Source organism: Equus asinus, chromosome 23, assembly GCF_041296235.1.
Source record: "Equus asinus isolate D_3611 breed Donkey chromosome 23, EquAss-T2T_v2, whole genome shotgun sequence".
NCBI classification, from domain to species: Eukaryota; Metazoa; Chordata; class Mammalia; order Perissodactyla; family Equidae; genus Equus; species Equus asinus.
Window position 1 is genome coordinate 34955399 of NC_091812.1, and position 20004 is coordinate 34975402.

General features: G+C 34.4%; 1 protein-coding gene across 2 annotated transcripts in view; it reads right to left on the bottom strand.

Annotated features, from left to right (window-relative positions):
- ZNG1C (Zn regulated GTPase metalloprotein activator 1C) overlaps nt 1–20004 on the bottom strand; it is a 43968-nt gene that overhangs the window by 16794 nt on the left and 7170 nt on the right. For both annotated transcript variants that reach the window (XM_044756625.2, XM_014846771.3), the window contains exons 4-9: nt 19805–19896; nt 12085–12144; nt 10894–10931; nt 5525–5571; nt 3854–3940; nt 1346–1390 (exon numbers count right to left, since the gene is read on the bottom strand). In XM_044756625.2, the coding sequence (XP_044612560.1) occupies nt 1346–1390; nt 3854–3940; nt 5525–5571; nt 10894–10931; nt 12085–12144; nt 19805–19896 (369 nt within the window). The remainder of the gene's footprint in view (nt 1–1345; nt 1391–3853; nt 3941–5524; nt 5572–10893; nt 10932–12084; nt 12145–19804; nt 19897–20004) is intronic.

Below are 20004 nucleotides of genomic sequence, written 5' to 3' on the forward strand. Positions count from 1 at the left end.
AAATCTTTATGTAGGACATAAAAGTTCAAAATGAAAACAAACCAAAAAAAAAAAAACAATGAATCCAGGGGCCTTTAAAAAATTGATTTAAGATGTCTAAATACGAACCAAATAAATGTTACTACAACAAAATCACAGCTATTTAAGAATATGATTTTTAAAAACTTGAAATTCAAGCATTATGTGTTTGTCTGCGTGTCATTTCGTAAAGAAGAGAAAATTTAAGGAGAAAGGAAATGGCAAAATGCAACAGGAAGAAGACAGATACTGAGGAATGGCTACAGTCTGAGTTAGGTTCTCAGAGACCTTCTCCTTTGGAATTTGAACAAGGCAGGGAGCACATTTGGTGGGTGCCTGGAGAGGACTTACACTATGGGCATTCTTCTGCTACCTCTGCCAGCGGATGAGCGGCTTCTGAGAATGCATACCAAATTAATTCCCCAGCTGTTCACAGGCATATAGGCAGCTGCTGCTGTTACTGCCTCACACTTAGGGTAGTCTGTCAGCACCTCTAATCTCTGCCATAGCAGACGAGCCACTCAGCTAACGCCTCTGCTGCACTTCCAAGGAAGGAATCTCTGAACTAAGGACTGGGTGGCACTGCGCTGCCAGCTGTAAGCCTTGGAGCTGATGTCTGCGTGCTGCCGGGTCTATCAGCTGCTGAGCCATTCTCAGCACGGGAATGAAATGAGCTTAACAAAACACTCCTGTACAGAAATTTTCTGAAATCATGATAGCATTCAATGGAAAACAGAGTTCAATCTACAGAAATCCATTTTCCAGGTGTTTTAAGAACATATCTATTTTATAAAGTAATCCACATCTGTATGAGTAGAATAAAAAAGGGAAGAACCTAAGGAAACGAAAATCAAAATTTAAAAAAAGAATTCATCAGGAACTCAAAGGTAAAGGTTTCATGTATTTTTACAAGACAGATTATTTTTGCAACTATGAAACACTAAGAAAGTTTTTAAAATATTAAAAAGCCATCAAATACCTCAAACTAAGATTCCTAATAATACACTTTTTCAGATGTCTAAACTAGTTACTTTCTTGAGTGGTTGAAAGTCCTATGTTTTCATCCTCATCAAGCAAAAGCTCAGTGACACACTGCTATCACGGCTCTGCAGTCTTAGTTACAAGAGGGAGAAGCAAATAATTTAACTAAATATGCCAAACTAATTTATAAAGAGCACTCAAAACAACATTCTTGGGCCCCATTTTTAAAAAATGCACACATATCTTTCTTTTATTAGTATCAAGCATATTTATCAATCACTCAATATTTAGTACATATTAACTAAAATTATTCATTGTTAATATTAATAACAGCTTTTAAAAGTACCTTGATCTTTGTGTTTCTAAAATTTTTCCCAGTCCATTTATTAATCTGAAATAAATATAAAAGTGAGGAAGAAAAAGTAAAACAGTAAACATTAACTTTTTAAAAAAGCACACAAGGTACCTTATTTCTAAAACAGGAAGTAAGCACATAGGGATACACCTGGAACTAGAAAAAAATAAATAGAAAAAGAAGACTTTTTTATAGTTTATTTTCCTTCTAATCATAAATCAGGTATATTACACTTAGATATTAAAATATGATATGCAAAAATCTACTGTATAACTGACAGACCACGGGCTACTTTGATTTATAAAAAGACTCTTTACTTTAGAAAAAATGATTCATAAATAGCCAGTAATTTTAACATTCTTAAAATGAGTACATAAATCAAAATTTTTATTGATATGCAATTTTCTCCAAGCACACATTGTGAAAATGGCTATACACATGCTAGAAATAAAAACCTAGTTATGAGTGGCTTTGACCCCAGCCTGTCCTCACTATTCACAGTAACACTAAGTCACACATCCAGGTTCTTTTAAAGAATAACTTCTTCAGTTCCCTAACTAGGATCTCTACCCACTCTGCCGGCCCTCTCCTTTCTGATACTAAGAGAATGAAATATGGTTCCCTTTGTATGGCACCAAAAATACTTGTTAAATCCTTTTCAACATACTGTACACCTCATCTATTTATCTTTTTATCATCAACTCCACTGCCTTTAAGGTTACTTGCTGAAGATATCTGCTATTTGTTCAAGCTTGTTCTCACAGGCAAGGCTTCTCACATATGATGATTTGTAGGCAAATCTACTATTTCACAAAATTCTTAATCTTCTCTTTGGCATACACTCTATAACCTGATAGCCACTTCCTCTCAAACATGTGTACCTTCTTCCAACTCCCCAAATCTAATTCCAAGTCCATCAGAAGTCTGATGTACAATGGAGGGTAAAGAGCCAAAGGATCTATAATTTATCGAAGTGCTTTGCCCAAATTCTTTTCTCGTATTACTGTACAGTACAGGATGGTAACAAACTGGCTAACAGTCAATATTGCTGGTGTTAGAGATCCAGCTTAGACAGTCAATATGCGGATAGAAAAGCTGAGTAGTAATAATCTCTCCTTTTATGCCAAAAATGTTTGTTACATAGATTATGTTCTCCTTTCTAGCAATCACAATGATGCATAGGATTTTGAACAGAGAAAATTTAGAGCAGTATCAAAAGGATAAAAGAAGTAATCTCCATTCACCGCTTTCATCTTTCTACACTCTTCAAAAATATCAACCGTCCTTCTATTTCTCTAATTTTTTTATTCACTGAAACTTGAAATTACTATGTAAACTAAGAAAAAAAATCTACACTCTATTAATGATAGTAATAGCGAACAGAGCACTAACTATGTGTCAGGCACCATGCAAAGTTTACCAACACTGCCTCATGTAATGCTCAACCCAAACTTATGAAGTAGGTATTATTCCTGTTTTACACATGACTTAAAAAGAACACAATGAGAAACAGACCCAGGATTAGAAGCCAGGCAGATTCCAATGTCCATGATCTTAAACACAATGCAACACTACCTGCCCTCCACATGGAGATATTATTATAGCTTCTTATAGTAAAGTCTGAGAGGATATTACTATTAAAATAATACCAAATATACAGAAAAATATGAATTTATTTCTTCCACAATTATTACTCATTGCAGCCAATCTCCTAATGAGCCTTATCTTCATTGATTCAATTTATAACATATACTATATGAACTGGCACTGAAGGATTCAAAATCTGATGTCAGCAGATTGTATCCATTAAAGATGACTAATAATGAAAGTTGTCAAATGTCTCTTTGTAGATGGCATTTATTACTTTAGGTCTTACAAAATAATTCAAAATCCCTGAATTCTAACCTCATTTGAAAAGTCCAAATGACTGTTGGATCATGTAACACATATTTGAGTACCATTCTTATTGTCCTATGTTGATCAGCCTTGGCCATGGACACTGAAGACATTAAAGCAAGCTGGAAGACAGGCATGGTTAGTTGACAGTTAAGGAAGACAAAGTCAGTGAGGATTCAGGGAAAAGTGAGACCACGTGAGTCAGGGAAGACTTTGAAAGAAGGGAGGGTGGGGGATGGGCTCTAGAGAATGGATAAAATTGCTAAAAAAAAAAAACACACACACAGAGATGATGAAGGAATTCAAGGATTGAGAGAGTGAAAGTAAGAACATGGTAAGAATAAAGAAGGGATCTGGCAAGACCTACCCATGCAAAAGGAAGTAAATTGTCCTGGGGAAAGTTATGGAACTTCATGCAGGGAAAAGCTCAAAGAGAAGACAGGAAAAGGAGGATGGAGTCAAAAGACCCTGAATATCAGTCTATGAACTTTGAACTATAGTTCAAACTGAACTTAAGTTTCCACAGGGCAAGAACCATGGTAAAAATATTTCATAGAATACACTTTGGATTTGTAGGTACTTAACATGCTCGTAAGTTTGTACCTAATGGTTGTTCTTAATTTGTTTAAATCCTCTTCTGACACCAAGTCTGTTTTATTGATGATGATGATATCTGCCAAAGCAACTTGCCTAAATTAGCAAACAAAGAACAGATGTCAAAAGAGAAATGTTAAGAAATTAAAAACAAATAGAAACACCTCCTACAGATCAATTAGCAGTTAAAAACTATATAAGAGTCTATACGGTGATTTGATTTACTCCTAACCTACTTATCATTCTGCAGATAGTAAGAATGACTATATAAATTAAGATTTCACATCATTTATTCAAAAAATATTTACCAAGTGCTCTCACTTGCTACTCTGGACTTACAAAGATAAGCCTCAAAAAGTTTACAATCAGGCCAGCCCTGTGGCCTAGTGGTTAAGTTCAGCACACTCCACTCTGGTGGCCCAGGTTTGGTTCCTGGGTGCTGACCTACACCACTCATCAGCAGCCATGCTGTGGCGGCAACTCACATACAAAATAAAGGAATCTTCCTCAGCAAAAAAGAAAGTTTACAATCAAGGATGATTTACAATTAGGATGACTTTCAACTCATGACTTCAGTCAGTTCTTCAGGAAATTTAAATCACTACTGACCACTTGTTCTGAATTCTAGTTTTATGCTACCTGAAGCATAAATACAGCCAATTATTTCAAAGAACACAACCAAATTCACAAAAATAAATTGACTCTAATTCATTGAAAATGCAGGTTTCAACAGTATGTACATTACAATCCCATTTTTGTTTAAGTAAACTGTATATGAAAAAAGATTAATGCACTCATCTCAAAATATACAGTTGCAATCTTTAAATTGAAGGCCTTCTAGGTTTAACTTTATTTTGGCTTTTATAACATTTTGCTATTTTCTATTTGGCTTATTTACATTTTCTAGAATAAACATATTTTAATAAGGAAAACAGTACCAAAAATATTTAAGTTCAGTCTAACTTGAATCAGAACTAGAGACCAAATGCAGTGCTTAGGCACGACTACAAAACAACAGAGCACCATGCTCCAGAAGGAAAGGGAATCAACTGCTTGCTTGCAGTCTTTATTATTTATGCCTGCATCATGCCTAGCAAACCTCAGGGGGGCTCCCTCTTAAACCCAGCAGCATATTTAGTGACTGTCTTCCAACCCCAAACCTTTTCCCATTAGGAAGAAGATGCTTAGGGTAGACTGACTAATTTAAATATTTATAAGTCTAAAGACAAACCAAGTGGGAACATAAAGGTATTTAAACAAAAAATGTTCTAAATGCCAAAATAAAACTATTTCCATATTTGTTCCTCTGTTGTTCTGCGTAACAATGAACTATGGAATCAAATGAATTACATTAAAGAAGGCAGTAAGTGAGCCAACTCTTTTTTTTTTATAATTATCTTCAATCCCCCCAAAATTGTATGAGACCAAGAAAATATTTTCAAATGTTAACATTTCCCAATCTCTTCAGAAAGAACTCTTGTGCCCAGTACTAACTTTATGCTATAATGAAAAATAGTTTTAAATAAAATTTTAGTTATAAATAGCAAGAAATCAACTACATGAAAAAAGGTGATAAATTCTCCTTGACAATGTTTTTATATTTGTTTGTTTTTGGTTTCCCTATTATAATTTTCTGTTTCCAATTAGCCAGTAATCAATATATACTTTAAACATGAATACCTAGAAGCTTCATTGATAAGGCCATCAGGTTTTTCTTCTGCTAAATGCTAAAGAAAAACAAAGTGTGACAAAAGTTACCGTGGTGTAACTCAAAATCTAACAGCACAAAGGATTTCACTTTAGACACTCCTGTCTCGCCTCAAATAAAGACTTCAACAAGTTCTTTTACCCAATACACAAATTCAGAACTAACTTTTCTATCTGAAAGCATTTTCTTCCTCATTTGTAATTTTTTTCCTAAAGTGAACCTGAGGGATTTTTTTGGGGGAAGTGGGGGCAAAGGCTTAAATTTTGTCCTCCTGACTTCTTTCCCTCACAAAGAAAACCCTCCAGTTAAATAATGTCATAAAAACAAAGAACATTATAGTTCAGATTTTAGGCATTTTCCTCTTTACAAAATTGTTCTTGTTCTAAATATCCATTATTATCTATAAAAAAAAAAGAGAACCACTGAAATTGTACTTTCTTAAAATCTAACACACTTCCCTCCATTTCTACCCCCATGCCCCACTCCCCCACCCCAGAATCATACACAATACAAACTCAGTGCTGGGCCCTTCATATTCCCTAGAAACAAATAAGCTGTGGGCAGAACACAGCCCTAATGCTAGCCCAAAAGCAGTTTATCATTAGAAGCTAACACTAGAGTAATCTGGCCTCTCAGTGCAACTATTATTTTGCTGACCCCTCCAGATTCAAGCTAGCTCCAAAAAATATTTTGACATTGACTTCAAGGCCCATGAGGTAGGTTTCATCTCTCTGGAAGCAGTTATTATTTTCCCATAATCCTATTTATATACCTAAAGTCATCAATGACCTAATTCATCTCTGAAAAATGTTTCATCTTCATTTCCTTAACCCTCAATAGATGTCCCATCACAATAAAAAGCTGCCTACTGAGGTTAGAGGCAATTAGATTATATTAATACTATTTGTATTTGACTCAAACTTCACAAATTATTAAATGTTTATACACATATCTCATTTAGCCTTCATAACAATTATGGAAAATGGCTATTCTCCTCATTTTATGAAAGAAGAAACTAAATCTAATACTGTCACCATCACAGGATACCCTAATAATAGGGCTATTTTTCAAAAATTGAAAACATGCTCAATATAAGTAAAGTGAACATAATTTTTAAATCTTTGTGAAGGCTTTTTTTTTCATGTAAAATCAGTCTTGCATACGCTGTTCCACAAATGTTAATACTGTCAGCCTTGTGTATCTGTACGTTCCAGTTCTGCCTCCGTGGATTCAACCAACCTCAGGTCGAAAGGCCTTCGGTGGTTGCATTTATACTGAACAAGTACAGACTTTTTTCTTGTCATTATTCCTTAAACAATACAGTATAACAATCCTTTACATAGTATTTACATTGTATTAGGTATTAAAAGTAATCCACAGATGATTTAAAGTACACAGGAGGATGTGTGTAGGTTATATGCAAATACTACATCATTTTATATAAGAGACTTGAGAATCCAGATTTTGGTATCCACAGGGGTCCTGGAACCAACCTCCCAGGGAAACTGAGGGGCGACTGTATTCACAGAAGAGTACATACATAAAGATTACCTAAAATTGACATTCAAAACTGTTTCATCAAACCAGTTTCACACCTCATGGGGAGGAAGATCATTAAGGTTTGGGGATAGTCTGGAACCTAAGAGCAAGTTGGTATAATTTAGCCTTGATTAAGGCCACAGAGAAAAACTTCCTTCTTCTAAAAGTTTACCAAATTCTATTTTGGAGGAAACAAGACTAAACTACAACTACAATAATGAACTGATTTCCACTTTAGGTACAATCCTATAAATTCAACTGCAGACCCAATCTGAAATTACGGAAGTCACAGAACTTGGAGAATATTGTATCAAAAACTGTTCCTGGCCAAAAGACCAAGAATATTTTGCTAATTATTCTTAGCCTGAAGCTATAACAAATCCTATTATTATGTCCTCGGGAGAACAAGGCTTTGACTATACTGGGAATAGTATCTGACACCCAGGCTCAACAAATATTTGTTGAATGAGTTCTAGTTAACACCTCTTATTTGTTGACATAGATACATGGATATTGTCATTTGAAAAATTCTGTGTAACATGCAATAACAAATCCCTTTCTAATCAGCCATAAATCTGTTTAACAAAGATGTATTTTTTTCCAAGGATCCTGTAATATTGAAGTTCTTTTAAAAATCTGAAATATTTTTCAAAAGATTTTCTTGTTGACCTTTTGGAAGCTTTATTTACATACAAATTTGGGGTTCCTACACTGTGAGTTGCTGGGGTATAAAAAAGATATGGCAAGAAAATTAGAGATTTGTTTTTTTATTTCCATACCTAAATGGAAGTAATAAAATAGTAGTTTCACAAAGTAACTCATGTTTATAAGGGACTTCCTTCTCCAGAAGATTAGAAATCTTGACTCAAAGCTAACTGGGATGGACTAAAATTTGACTACCTCCAGGCAATCAAAAAGCATAATAAAAAATGTTAAAATTTCCCCAAATAAAAACCTACCAATATGTACAACTCTATAATAATCATATATAATTATAGCAGAAGAGATAAACGCCCTGTTCTATGCACATATGAAGGCTATACAAACATAAAGAAATAATAAGTGCATACTAACATTTATTTTCTCTGGCTATCAGCCCAATGTCTCCCCTAAGCGACTTTCTACCTCCCCAAGTCAAACTTTGAAAGGACTAAAACCAATGTTTGCTATTCAAAAGGACACTCTCCAATAACACATTACACACCATTAGTCATTAAGTCAAATGACTTCCATTTATAAAGTTAAAAAAAAGAAATTTAGACATTCTATTCTACCTGTACAGGCAAGAAAGGAAAAATTTTTCCAAATCCTTTTTCAAAATATTTTGTGTCTATAGATAGATATAGATATATAGATATCTCCCCAAAGGATTCCCTGTCTCTGCTTAGAGACTGTGGCTTTTGCTTATATATAAAAAATAATTTTGTTACTAATTAATCCAACATTTAGCTAAACCATTTAGATAAACGGTTAAGGTTCAACCCTCCAACTAAGCATACCATAAGAAAGAAAGGAACCCTTTGAAATAACACCTTTGTAGACACAACTTCAGTATAGGTTATAGGGTGCCCTTTTCTGCAGAAATAGAAACGAGCTGGACCAAAAAAAGAAAAAGAAAAAAACACTGTTGTTCACCAAAGTGGAAATAAATCTAGTGTCAAAGGTGTCAGATGACATTAAAAAAAGAAGCAGCTTCTATTCCTTTCCAATGGATTGGTTATAGATCTAACAGCATTTTAGCTTTTAAAAAAAGATTATTGCATAATGTCAGTCTATTTATTTTTCTGGTCTTTTCCAAGCCAAACTGTTTTCTGACTGAATTGTTTCAACAGCTTGTGCAATATACCAGAAGAACCAAAAAGAAACCTCTCACTTGACCTTTTCTGTGTAACTTCATTCATTGATTCTATTGCATTAAATGCTGTCACATTTGTAGAACTGAAAAGAACAATGTCAGTAGCCTGAGTGTCAAGTCTGGAGAATAGAGAGCTGTCACTTGAAGTTGTCCAATTCTTTGCCCATGATTAAAAAATGAATATTTCAGATCAATGGGTGACAATCCCATTAGAGTGATAGCCCATGATATCAATTACCACTTCAGTTTCAATTTGGCTGGCTGGCCACAGGGTACCATTTCTCAGCTTTACTTGTGATGGGCTGGCTCTGTGAAGCATGACACCCTTAAATTGCTGCCCATTATCCAAGTGTCATTACTTGTACTGCCTCAGAATTCTCTGAATCACAAGCAGCTACTGAGGTCAAGCTTTGCAACCAGAGGAATTGGACAAGTTGGCAAATTCTTTATATAAAGGAAGTTATTTATCTGGCATCTGACTTAGAAAATCTAAAGTTTCCATTATCCTGACAGTATGTCAGTTTTACGTAGGTATACTGATTTAATAATTTAAGAGGTTTTATCAAGGTGGCAGAGGGTTAAACGTTTACTGTGTTTGCATTATTCAGAATGTTGCTTTCTGATTTTTTTGGCTTCTATCACACTGATAATAGATTCCATTTAACTCCTCTGCACACTCAAATATACATATAAAATTATTCCTATAATCATAAATAAAGAGTTTGACTTTGGGTATGGTACTTTAAGTCTACCAAAAAAACAAAATATCCTGTTATTTATCCCATAGGAATCCAAAATTTGGTAATAAATTTGTATAGAATATGGATTCAAACATGCCTACAATAAACACTCAGACTGAAGAATCTGACCTATTTTTTTGCTTCCTTTGTAAACATTTTGCTAGAAATATCATGATTTCAGAAGAGTCAGAATTTTTCTGAGTAAAATGTAATATTTGGGATCTTTCTTTGATTCTTAAGACTATCAGTAAATTTGGACTTGAAAATCTAAAAAGGAATTATCTCCCAAACTTCTCAAATTAGGATGTTGTATACCTGAGGGAACTGAAGGGCCCGTGAAGGGGTACTGTAGCCATTTGGCAAGCTTGCCATATATTCCTAGAGTATAATTTTATTGATGGTTTGAAAGAAAAACTTTTCAAGTTAAGAAATTCAGGTATAATGTGAGGTAGAATACAAAATGGACATGTATTTTTAAACATGAAATTCAAACTTCTAAGAAATGATTCCTCTGGGCACTATCCATATCCTAGATTGGGACCAGAGGATAATTTCACTCTCTTCTGCCTTTAGTAATATTTCACTTGGAAAACTGAGAAACACTTTTCCTTTATGCAACAACATGCTTTTAAAAATCTTACTAAGTGCATTTTATGAATTGAAGCCCATTTAAATGCATCTGAGGATCTTGGTAGTTACAAAAACATCCACAGCCTTTCAGTGCAGAGGTTCTCCTCACTAAACCTATATATAAAACCTGATTTCTTCAAAATAAGGTAAAGTAATATTTTTTAAAAACTGAATTATCTCCAGCTTGTGTCTGATAGCTGTTTAACAAGAAAAATAAGTTTTCATATGCTTTATCAAGCTCAATTTTCTCTATCACACAGAAAAATCTTAACCAACATTGGGGTTGAATCCTAGAGGAGTTACAAATACCCAAACTTTATCCTGTCGTATCCTGATTATAAAATACTACACTTCCAACTTTTATTACATCAGTAAGAGTAACAGAAAATAAATATTTAATTTAAAAACACAAAATAAATAAAAGACACAAATTTCACCTATTGTTCAAAGATACTTAAAAAAAAGTTTTTAAGAAAAATTACAAACAGATACAAATGTAGAGAAAATAACATGATCATTCCCCATATACCCAGCTCTTAACAAATAATTAGCAACTCATAGCAATTTTTCAACTTACTTTGAATCCATATTTTGAATCCACAACAGTGATGATACCTACAAAGAATAAATCTTTTAATAACCTTTATATTTGAGAATGAACATTAAAACTAATCTATTTCAGTTCACAAATGTTACTCAATAAAATACTGTTTTCTCTCTTGCCAATGCTGCAATTTAATTCAATTCCACTAATAAGTAGATGCGTTTCAAACATGCACTGAGTGTCTAGTACTATTTTAAAGCACTAGGTAGGATATAAAATAAATATATTTTTTAAATTAAATATTCAAACAAATAAGAAAATAAGATTTCTCTAGCCTTTAAAAAGCTTACAGTCCAAAATGATGAGACAAATTTCATAACATAAAGCTGAATGTAACAAATTACACAAGACAGGTTATCTCTAGTTTATTTTCACATAATCAAAATCAAGACTTTTCTTAAGATTTAAATTATTGCTTAACTCTCACCAAATCTAACTTATACAAATGTTTTACATAACACATACCTAAGTTTCCAAAAGATCAATTAGTTGAGCAATCTCTGACTTTATATGCTAAATAACTTTTTCAAAGGATAACAGCAGAACAAAGTTGATAAATTCAACAGCTACGCGCCACATATATTAGGGCTAAATGATGAGGCCCAGCTTCAATGATTCTTAAATTTCATCACTTAGTCTACGAAAGACCTGGTTTAAAGAAAGGTGAAGGGCAGTAGTGGGGGAATGGACATGGCGCAGAAAGTTTCTAATACGTCTTAAATGAAGTCTATGAATAAAATTGCCCAAAGGTGTTAAGGTAAATAAAGTAAGGGATGGGGGACTTTCCTTAATTCTTATCTTCAAGGGAAAATGAAAGCAAAAATATGATCCCCAAACTGTATAGTTTATTTAAAATAAAAAGTTCTAACACTACACTTAGTGCATAAATCAAACAATAGAGGGTATAGGAAATCTACACAGTATTTTAAAAGGAAAACTTTAGTGGAAGCACTAAATTGGGAGTTGAGATTAAGATTTGACATCTCGTTCTAGCACTGGGGCTTTAGAATCTGTATGAACAAAGACTTCATCATCAAACTAAACAAGTTTAAAAACATTAACAAGACATGGAATTAAAATTGTAACATAAATGAACAAAAATGACCTTAACCATAACAATAACATTTTACTTGAAAACAAAAGAAAATTCGCTTTTTAACTTACCATCAAGATAAATATCAACTCCTAATTCAGCATCAACCCAAAACATAGAAGCTACAGCACCTGAGAATATATGATAATATTCATCAAATAAAAATATTTCTTTAAACTGAGAAACATGATTCTATCCATAATTTTTTAACTTGCCCAAACAGAATTAGCAGGCAAACACATACACAAATTAAATACAGGTTTCCAATCTTTTTATGGAAATTACAGTGATAGAAACTTTTACTATGTATACTCCTTTCTTCCCCTCCCTTTTTCTTCAAAAAAAAAAAAAAGACCAACTCTTATCACATACAAATCCAACACCAAGCTTCTACCCACACCATAATAACTTATCAACAGATATTATCAAATAATTTGGGCAGTATGGCTATATGCACATAGGACTGATTTTTATCTTCTCTCTCCTGAATATAATAACCATACGGTTCACAAATAACAAATTATCTCTCTAAAATCCCAATTCCAAAATCACTGTCCAAAAAGTTTTTAAATTTACTCATAAGTTTTAGAGAACAAAGACCAAAAAGTAAAATTATATACTCCATGTCATTACTAATAAATCCTTACACTATTTATATAGCACTGATATAAAATTTGGGTCTGAGGAAAAATAATTTATAAATAAGAAATTAAAAGTTGTTTTTGACAGAAACTGTTCAGTACCAAACCACACACCCTGATTAGTAGGCCGCAACATAAGAAAAAGAAAACTGACAACAAAGAAAGTATTTGACTTTTCAAAGCATCACAGGTCCAGTTAGTGACAGGCCTGTCTAAAAGAATGAGTATCGGGGAAAAACAAGGATAACTGAACTCATTCCAATGTCTAAAGCTGTCCACCTACCCTGACGAGATGTGGTCCCCCAAGCATCACTCTGTGTCAACAATGAAATACCTGTCAGCTGTTTACAGTGATTACTCATGCAAGATATAGCAAGGGCCACAAGATCTAATGGTTTCCTGATACCTATTGATTTTTTCCCAAAAACTTAATAGTTTTCCAATTTGACTGAAATAGGATTTGTGAGTAACAGGGGCTGAATCAATGCCTATCCTTTTCAAGGAAATTACTTTACCCTGACAATTATTTAGCTTAGAAGTGGAGAGTGTCAGGCTCCTAAACAGGAAGCAACTGAATTGCCAATAAGAATTTTCTTCACTTACTTGGCTAACAACATGATTTTAATTAATGAGGGAGAAAAAAGTAAATCTACTGTGAGTATCATTACTCCAAACAATGTCATAAAAAAAAGTATTAATTTTTTCCATTCAGTAAAACTGCTAGCATTGTACATAAGTCATTTTTTTTTAATTCATTGATTTCTATTCAGATAGACTGTAAGTCCTACAGTTAATATCGGGCTAATGTTAAGTTGAACTGTAAGAGTGTATTAGAGTTTTTATTCTAAATCTGATGTGCATCTTTGATAATACTTAGCAGGCTACTCAAGAAAGAACTATTTAAAATGTGGATGGAGGTGTTTAGCAAGAGGAGTAAAGATGACAGAATGAAATTAATCAGTGGTTCTCAACCCAGGGTGATTTTTCTCCCCAGGGAGTATTTGTCAACGTCTGGAGTTATTTTTGGTCATCTCAACTAGGGGAATGCTACGGACATGTGGCAGATAGGAGCCAGAGATACTGTTAAACAATCTACAATGCACAAGGCAACCCCCCACAGGCAAGAATTTTCCAACTCAAAATGTCATTTGTGCCAAGGTTAAGAAATTCTGAGATAGATTATAGAATCTCCCTTCTTCAAAATCTAGTAAAAACAAAAAAAAATTTTAAAGCCAAATTTTATAAGCAGCAACCAAACATACAACCTCTTCCATAAATTTTGAAGAGTGATAGTCAAAATAAGAAACACAAAGTTCTATGTGACTTACAATAGTTCTTAATTCTACTCCCATTCCCAATAAGAGGTTACAGGAAAATAGTTTACAAAATCCTAATACTCATCACGAATAGCTGTCAAAATGGCAAGAAGTAGAACTGAGGGAAGAATAAGCAACGCAAGGAAAAATCAACAAAAAAACTTCCAGGGTAAAAGTTTCTAACCAACTTCACATTTGTGGGGGAGGGTTCACTTTCTAGGGCACAGCGGCGAAATGAAGCAAGAGGTCTAGGGCTCGAGGATGCCCCGCACAAGGTATGGAATGTATATTCACGAATAGTTGGAGCAAACCCAGGAAGGGAACTGTTGGTATTTTAAGAGAGCAGAGCCTAAAAGTCATCTTACCCATCTGGCTCTCTCAGTCACCCCTTTTCCCTTTGTGTCCCCGTCTCTGCTCCCAGCAATACTCAGCTTTCAAACTGAGGCTCAGGAGAAAAACAAGCAGGTAAGATGGGTAGGGTATTAAAAAGAATTCATCAACACCACATCTAAGTACAATAGTCCGCCCTTATCCAGAGGGTAAGTTCCAAGACCCACTGTGGACGTCTGAAACTATGGATAGCAGCAAACTTTCCATATACTATGCTGTTTCCTCTACATAAATACCTACAATAAAGTTTAATTTATAAATTAGACACAGTAATAAATTAATAACAATAACATAATAAAATAGAACAATTATAACAATATACCATAGTAAAAGTTATGTGAATGTGGTCTCTCTCTCTCTCGAAATATTTTATTGTACTGTACTCACCCTTCTTGTGATGATATGAGATGATACAATGCCTACGTGATGAGATGAAGTGAGCAGAATGATGCAGGCATTGTGATGTAGTTATTTTCGGACCACGGTTGACCATGGGTAAACAAAACCACGCAAAGTGAAACTTTGGATGAGAAGGGACGACCATACATAGAAGTTCTCTGAGCCTCCTTCCTCAAGCATGAACATGCTGAAAAAACTATGTACATGTATTACAGCTTAGAAGAAACAAAAAAGAAGATAAAGGGCAGAAAGGAAAAAAACTGAAGAAACGAATAGGGCATCAAATGGCAAAGAACCCATCCTGGAAGGAAACACAATCCAAGAAGCCCAAGAAAATTCTCAATGGCCTCTTCATAATAAAGAACTTAAAAGCAACACAATCTTAATTAAAAACAAACTCTAAAGTAAGATAAAGCAGAATAATACGAAAAGGTAATTTGCAGTGCTAAAGAAATAAACTGAGGTACAACATACCATTACTTAACCAAGTAATTCATTTAAAACATCAAGGAACAGAACAGACATTGGTAGAAACACAATTACTGACAAAAAGGAAGGTTTGAGATGATTACAGTAAATGCTGAGGCAAAAGACAAATCAAAACAATTAAAAGATAATAGATACGGAAAACAAAAGAAAATTAAATATAGGGAAAATTGGTGTCAGAATGTAGAGGACCCAATAATTTGACAGAAAACCTCTCACGGTAATAAATAAGGAAAATGTACCTAAATGAAGAACTAATCTAGGAAAAAATGATTATGAATGACACTTAGGTGTATCTTGGTTATATTACTGAACCTCAAAAAAAATTTTTCAGGCATTTTGGATGAAAAAGCAAGTCACTTTCAAGGAAGTGGGAAGAAAATAGACTTCTACAGTAACATTTACTGCTCCAACATAATGAAATAACGACCACAAAGTGGTAATGAAAGTGTTTCTAAGGATACCATGTCCTGCCAAGTTGTTTTTCAAGAATAAAAACAACAGACATTCTCAAACATTAAGAGAAACAACAGCACTGAAACTCAAAAAAATACAGCACTCCCAAATCCTTCCTGATGAAATAAAAAGAGAAAATATTGGACAAGGAAATCCAGCCAATCAAAAAATACTAAGAGATCACGGAGCAACATTTGCAAAGTTCTGAGGAAAAGAAATTGTGATCTGGAAATTTTACACCTAGCCAAGTAATCCTTCCAGTATAAAAGCAGAAGACAAGTATTCTCAAGCAATGAAGTATGCAAGAACTCAGGGAATACAGCACCTACAGGTGGAAAAGATTACCTGACCATGACGTTCAGTCAATCAAGAGACTGATCCACTCAGGAATGGGGAAGCCACAATACTGGTAATAAGGACTAAAACTGCTTAAACATAGAACTAAATAAAAGTATGACAACGTAAATGTCAGAAACCCTGAAAACAGCACAGAACACAATCACCCAAAAATAGGAAATGGGAGAAAGAGGAAGAGTGTTAATTCCCTCATCTTTTATGCCATGGAGTCAGCAGAAATACTGAAACGTGGTTTAAGAAATAATTTGTCCAATTTCTGTTCTTTACAATCTTTTCTTTTGTTCCTTAACTCATGTCTCTTGCAGTAAAGAAGTATTTATCTGATATTCAGCAATTCCTTCACTTCTTTCAAGTTTTCTTCTTTCAGATTTAAGTAAAACTAATAATTATTAAGAATAGCATAAAGAATGTGATCCCATTTTTATAAAATTATTTCTGTATATTTATACAGCTTTCAGAAGCACATAGAGCAGAGATTCCCAAATTTACACATGTATAAGAATCACCTGGAAGGTTTCTTACAAGAGATTACTAGGCCTCATCCTTAGAGAGTCTGATTCAGTAGATCTGGGATGGGGCCCAAGATCTGCCTCTTTCACAAGCTCCCAGGTGACAATGAGGCCGTCATTCAACACACAACAGCGAGTAGCACTGACACAAGAGAAATCCCTGGAATGAATTTATTTATTTATTTAATTTTGTGTGTGTGTGAGGAAGATTGGCCCTGAGCTAACATCTGTTGCAAATCTTCCTCTTTTTGCTTGGAGAAGACTGGCCCTGAACTAACATCTGTGGCAGTCTTCCTCTATTTTGCACGTGCACTGCTGCCACAGCATGGCTTGATGAGCGGTATAGGTCCACATCTGGGATCCGAACCCGCGAACCCAAGGCCACCAAAGCAGGGCGCACAGAACTTAACCATTACGCCACTGGGCTAGCCCCACTGGAATGAAATTTACCTACTTGAATTTCATGGTACTGAGATATAGGGTGATTTTTTTAAACTTTTTTCTTCCTATTTTCTTTCTTTTTTTTTTTTATTAATGTTATGATAGATTACAACCTTGTGAGATTTCAGTTGTACATTTTTGTTAGTCATGTTGTGGGTACACCACTTCCCCCTTTGTGCCCTCCCCCCACCCCCCCTTTTCCCTGGTAACCACCGATCAGATCTCCTTATCAATATACTAACTTCCACCTATGAGTGGAGTCATATAGAGTTCGTCTTTCTCTGACTGGCTTATTTCTCTTAACATAATACCCTTGAGGTCCATCCACGTTGCTGTGAATGGGCCAATTTTGTCTTTTTTTATGGCTGAGTAGTATTCCATTGTGTATATATACCACATCTTCTTTATCCAATCATCAGTTTCTGGGCATGTAGGTTGGTTCCACGTCTTGGCTATTGTAAATAATGCTGCGATGAACATAGGGGTGCAAGGGACTCTTGGGATTTCTGATTTCAGGTTCTTAGGATAGATACCCAGTAATGGGATGGCTGGGTCACAGGGTATTTCTATTTTTAACTTTTTGAGAAATCTCCATACTGTTTTCCATAGTGGCTGTACCAGTGTGCATTCCCACCAACAGTGTATGAGGGTTCCTTTTTCTCCACAACCTCTCCAACATTTGTCGCTCTTGGTTTTGGATGTTTTTGCCAATCTAACGGGGGTAAGGTGATATCTTAGTGTAGTTTTGATTTGCATTTCCCTGATGATTAGCGATGATGAACATCTTTTCATGTGTCTATTGGCCATATTCATATCTTCTTTTGAGAAATGTCTGTTCATGTCCTCTGCCCATTTTTTTTTTTTAAAGATTTTATTTTTTCCTTTTTCTCCCCAAAGCCCCCCAGTACATAGTTGTATATTTCTCGTTGTGGGTTCTTCTAGTTGTGGTATGTGGGACGCTGCCTCAGCATGGTTTGATGAGCAGTGCCATGTTGGCGCCCAGGATTCGAACCAACGAAACACTGGGACACCTGCAGCGGAGCGCATGAACTTAACCACTCGGCCACAGGGCCAGCCCCTCCTCTGCCCATTTTTTGATCGGGTTGTTTGTTTTTTTGTTGTTAAGCAGTGTGAGTTCTTTGTATATTATGGAGATTAACCCTTTGTCGGATAAGTGGCTTGTAAATATTTTTTCCCAATTAGTGAGGTGTTTTTGTTTCAATCCTGCTTTCCCTTGCCTTGAAGAAGCTCTTTAGTCTGATGAAGTCCCATTTGTTTATTCTTTCTATTGTTTCCCTCAACTGAGGAGTTATAGTGTCCGAAAAGATTCTTTTGAAACTGATGTCAAAGAGTGTACTGCCTATGTTCTCTTCCAAAAGACTTATTGTCTCAGGCCTAATCTTTAGGTCTTTGATCCATTTTGAGTTTATTTTGGTGTTTCTTCCTATTTTCTTAAGCATTAGATTGTTGTTTATTTTATAATGAATATTCCATTTTTACCCAAACAACAAAATCACTATTCTAAAGAAAGCTAGAACCAAGAAACATTAACCGGTTTATAACTACAATTTGTACAAAAGCTTTCTCTGAGATCTTTAACTTTTGTTTCTTCTGAAAAATTGAACTGTGTTTTATTAAACTCACCTACTATCCAAAAAAGTTTCAAGAGTTTTTCTCTATCAAGTGGCTACAATGAAACTGATATTTGCTACTTCAAAAAGATGCATAAAATATATTTTCCCACCTTATCAGATTTAAACTAATTTAATATTTAACACCAATGTAATAGTCAAGTTGTATCATCAGTATGACCTATTGGAAACGTATGAAAAATTCATCCCTACTATAAGGACCAAAAGAGCCTAACTCAAGACCGATGTGAAAACATGGGGAGAAAGTTATTATGTAATACTTCTAAGTACAATAACCATTGATTACAACCGGATCTTCAGTATATTCCAATATTTCTTTTAAAAAGTTATGACCCTTTTAATAAATTATTCCCAAACAAATAGAGTTTTATGGCCCAATACCACAGACTCAGATCAAAAAAGAAATAATGGTATAGTTCAGACTTACTAAATGTTCTGCAAACTAGGAATAAAGACATTACCTAAAAGTTACTTGGCTAAGAAAGAAACAGAAACCCATTGTTAGAAACAGGTTGACTTTGTGTAGCTCTCAACAGAGAAGTTTAGATGTTTTTCCATTCAGAGACAAAAATTTCATGGACAATCATTATTAATTCCACACCAGGAAAAAGGCCCAGTATGCTTAATTTAACACTGTAGCTTATGACGGCATTTACAAATAAAATTATCTCAAGTTTAGTAGGAGAAAAACACAATGCTAACAATGAATTTAAAGGGAATAAGTAATGCTGAGATTAGAGTCCAAAAGCCCTTAAAACTCTCTAAATGACCCTTTAAGAAAGCTGGATTAGAAAGTAATCAGAAATAAGATCTCTGTAGAGTATAACCATCAAATATACACTTAGAAGTAGGATGTCCCCATTTTTCCTAAATTTCCATATTTTTAACAACTTTTGTTCCTACCAATAACTCTAAATCAATCAGTAAAACTTCAAAGTCTATTACCAGGTTAAAAGTACCAAGCACTCTGATCATCTTTCATCTGCCAAAGAAACATGACAACCCAGTAATTTTTGTCTTTTACAGCAAAAAAATTTTTTAATCTGGAGTAAAGCTTTAATACTCATTTTAGAAATTTCTTTAGTACATTTGTTTTAAAATGTTTAAGAATTACATTCTGGTTATTAATAATATCATATCTTACCAGGATCTGCTAACCCAGTGGTCTCTAATAGTATGTAATCAAATTTCCCCTTCTTCTGCATCAAATTCTCAATAGCTCTAAGGCCATTGTCCCTGGAGAATACCAAAACATAATACAGAGTTGATGGACTGAATATTTTTAAATGATCATTACAAACATTTTAAAATATATTCAGCAGCCTGAGACAAAAATATCTTTAA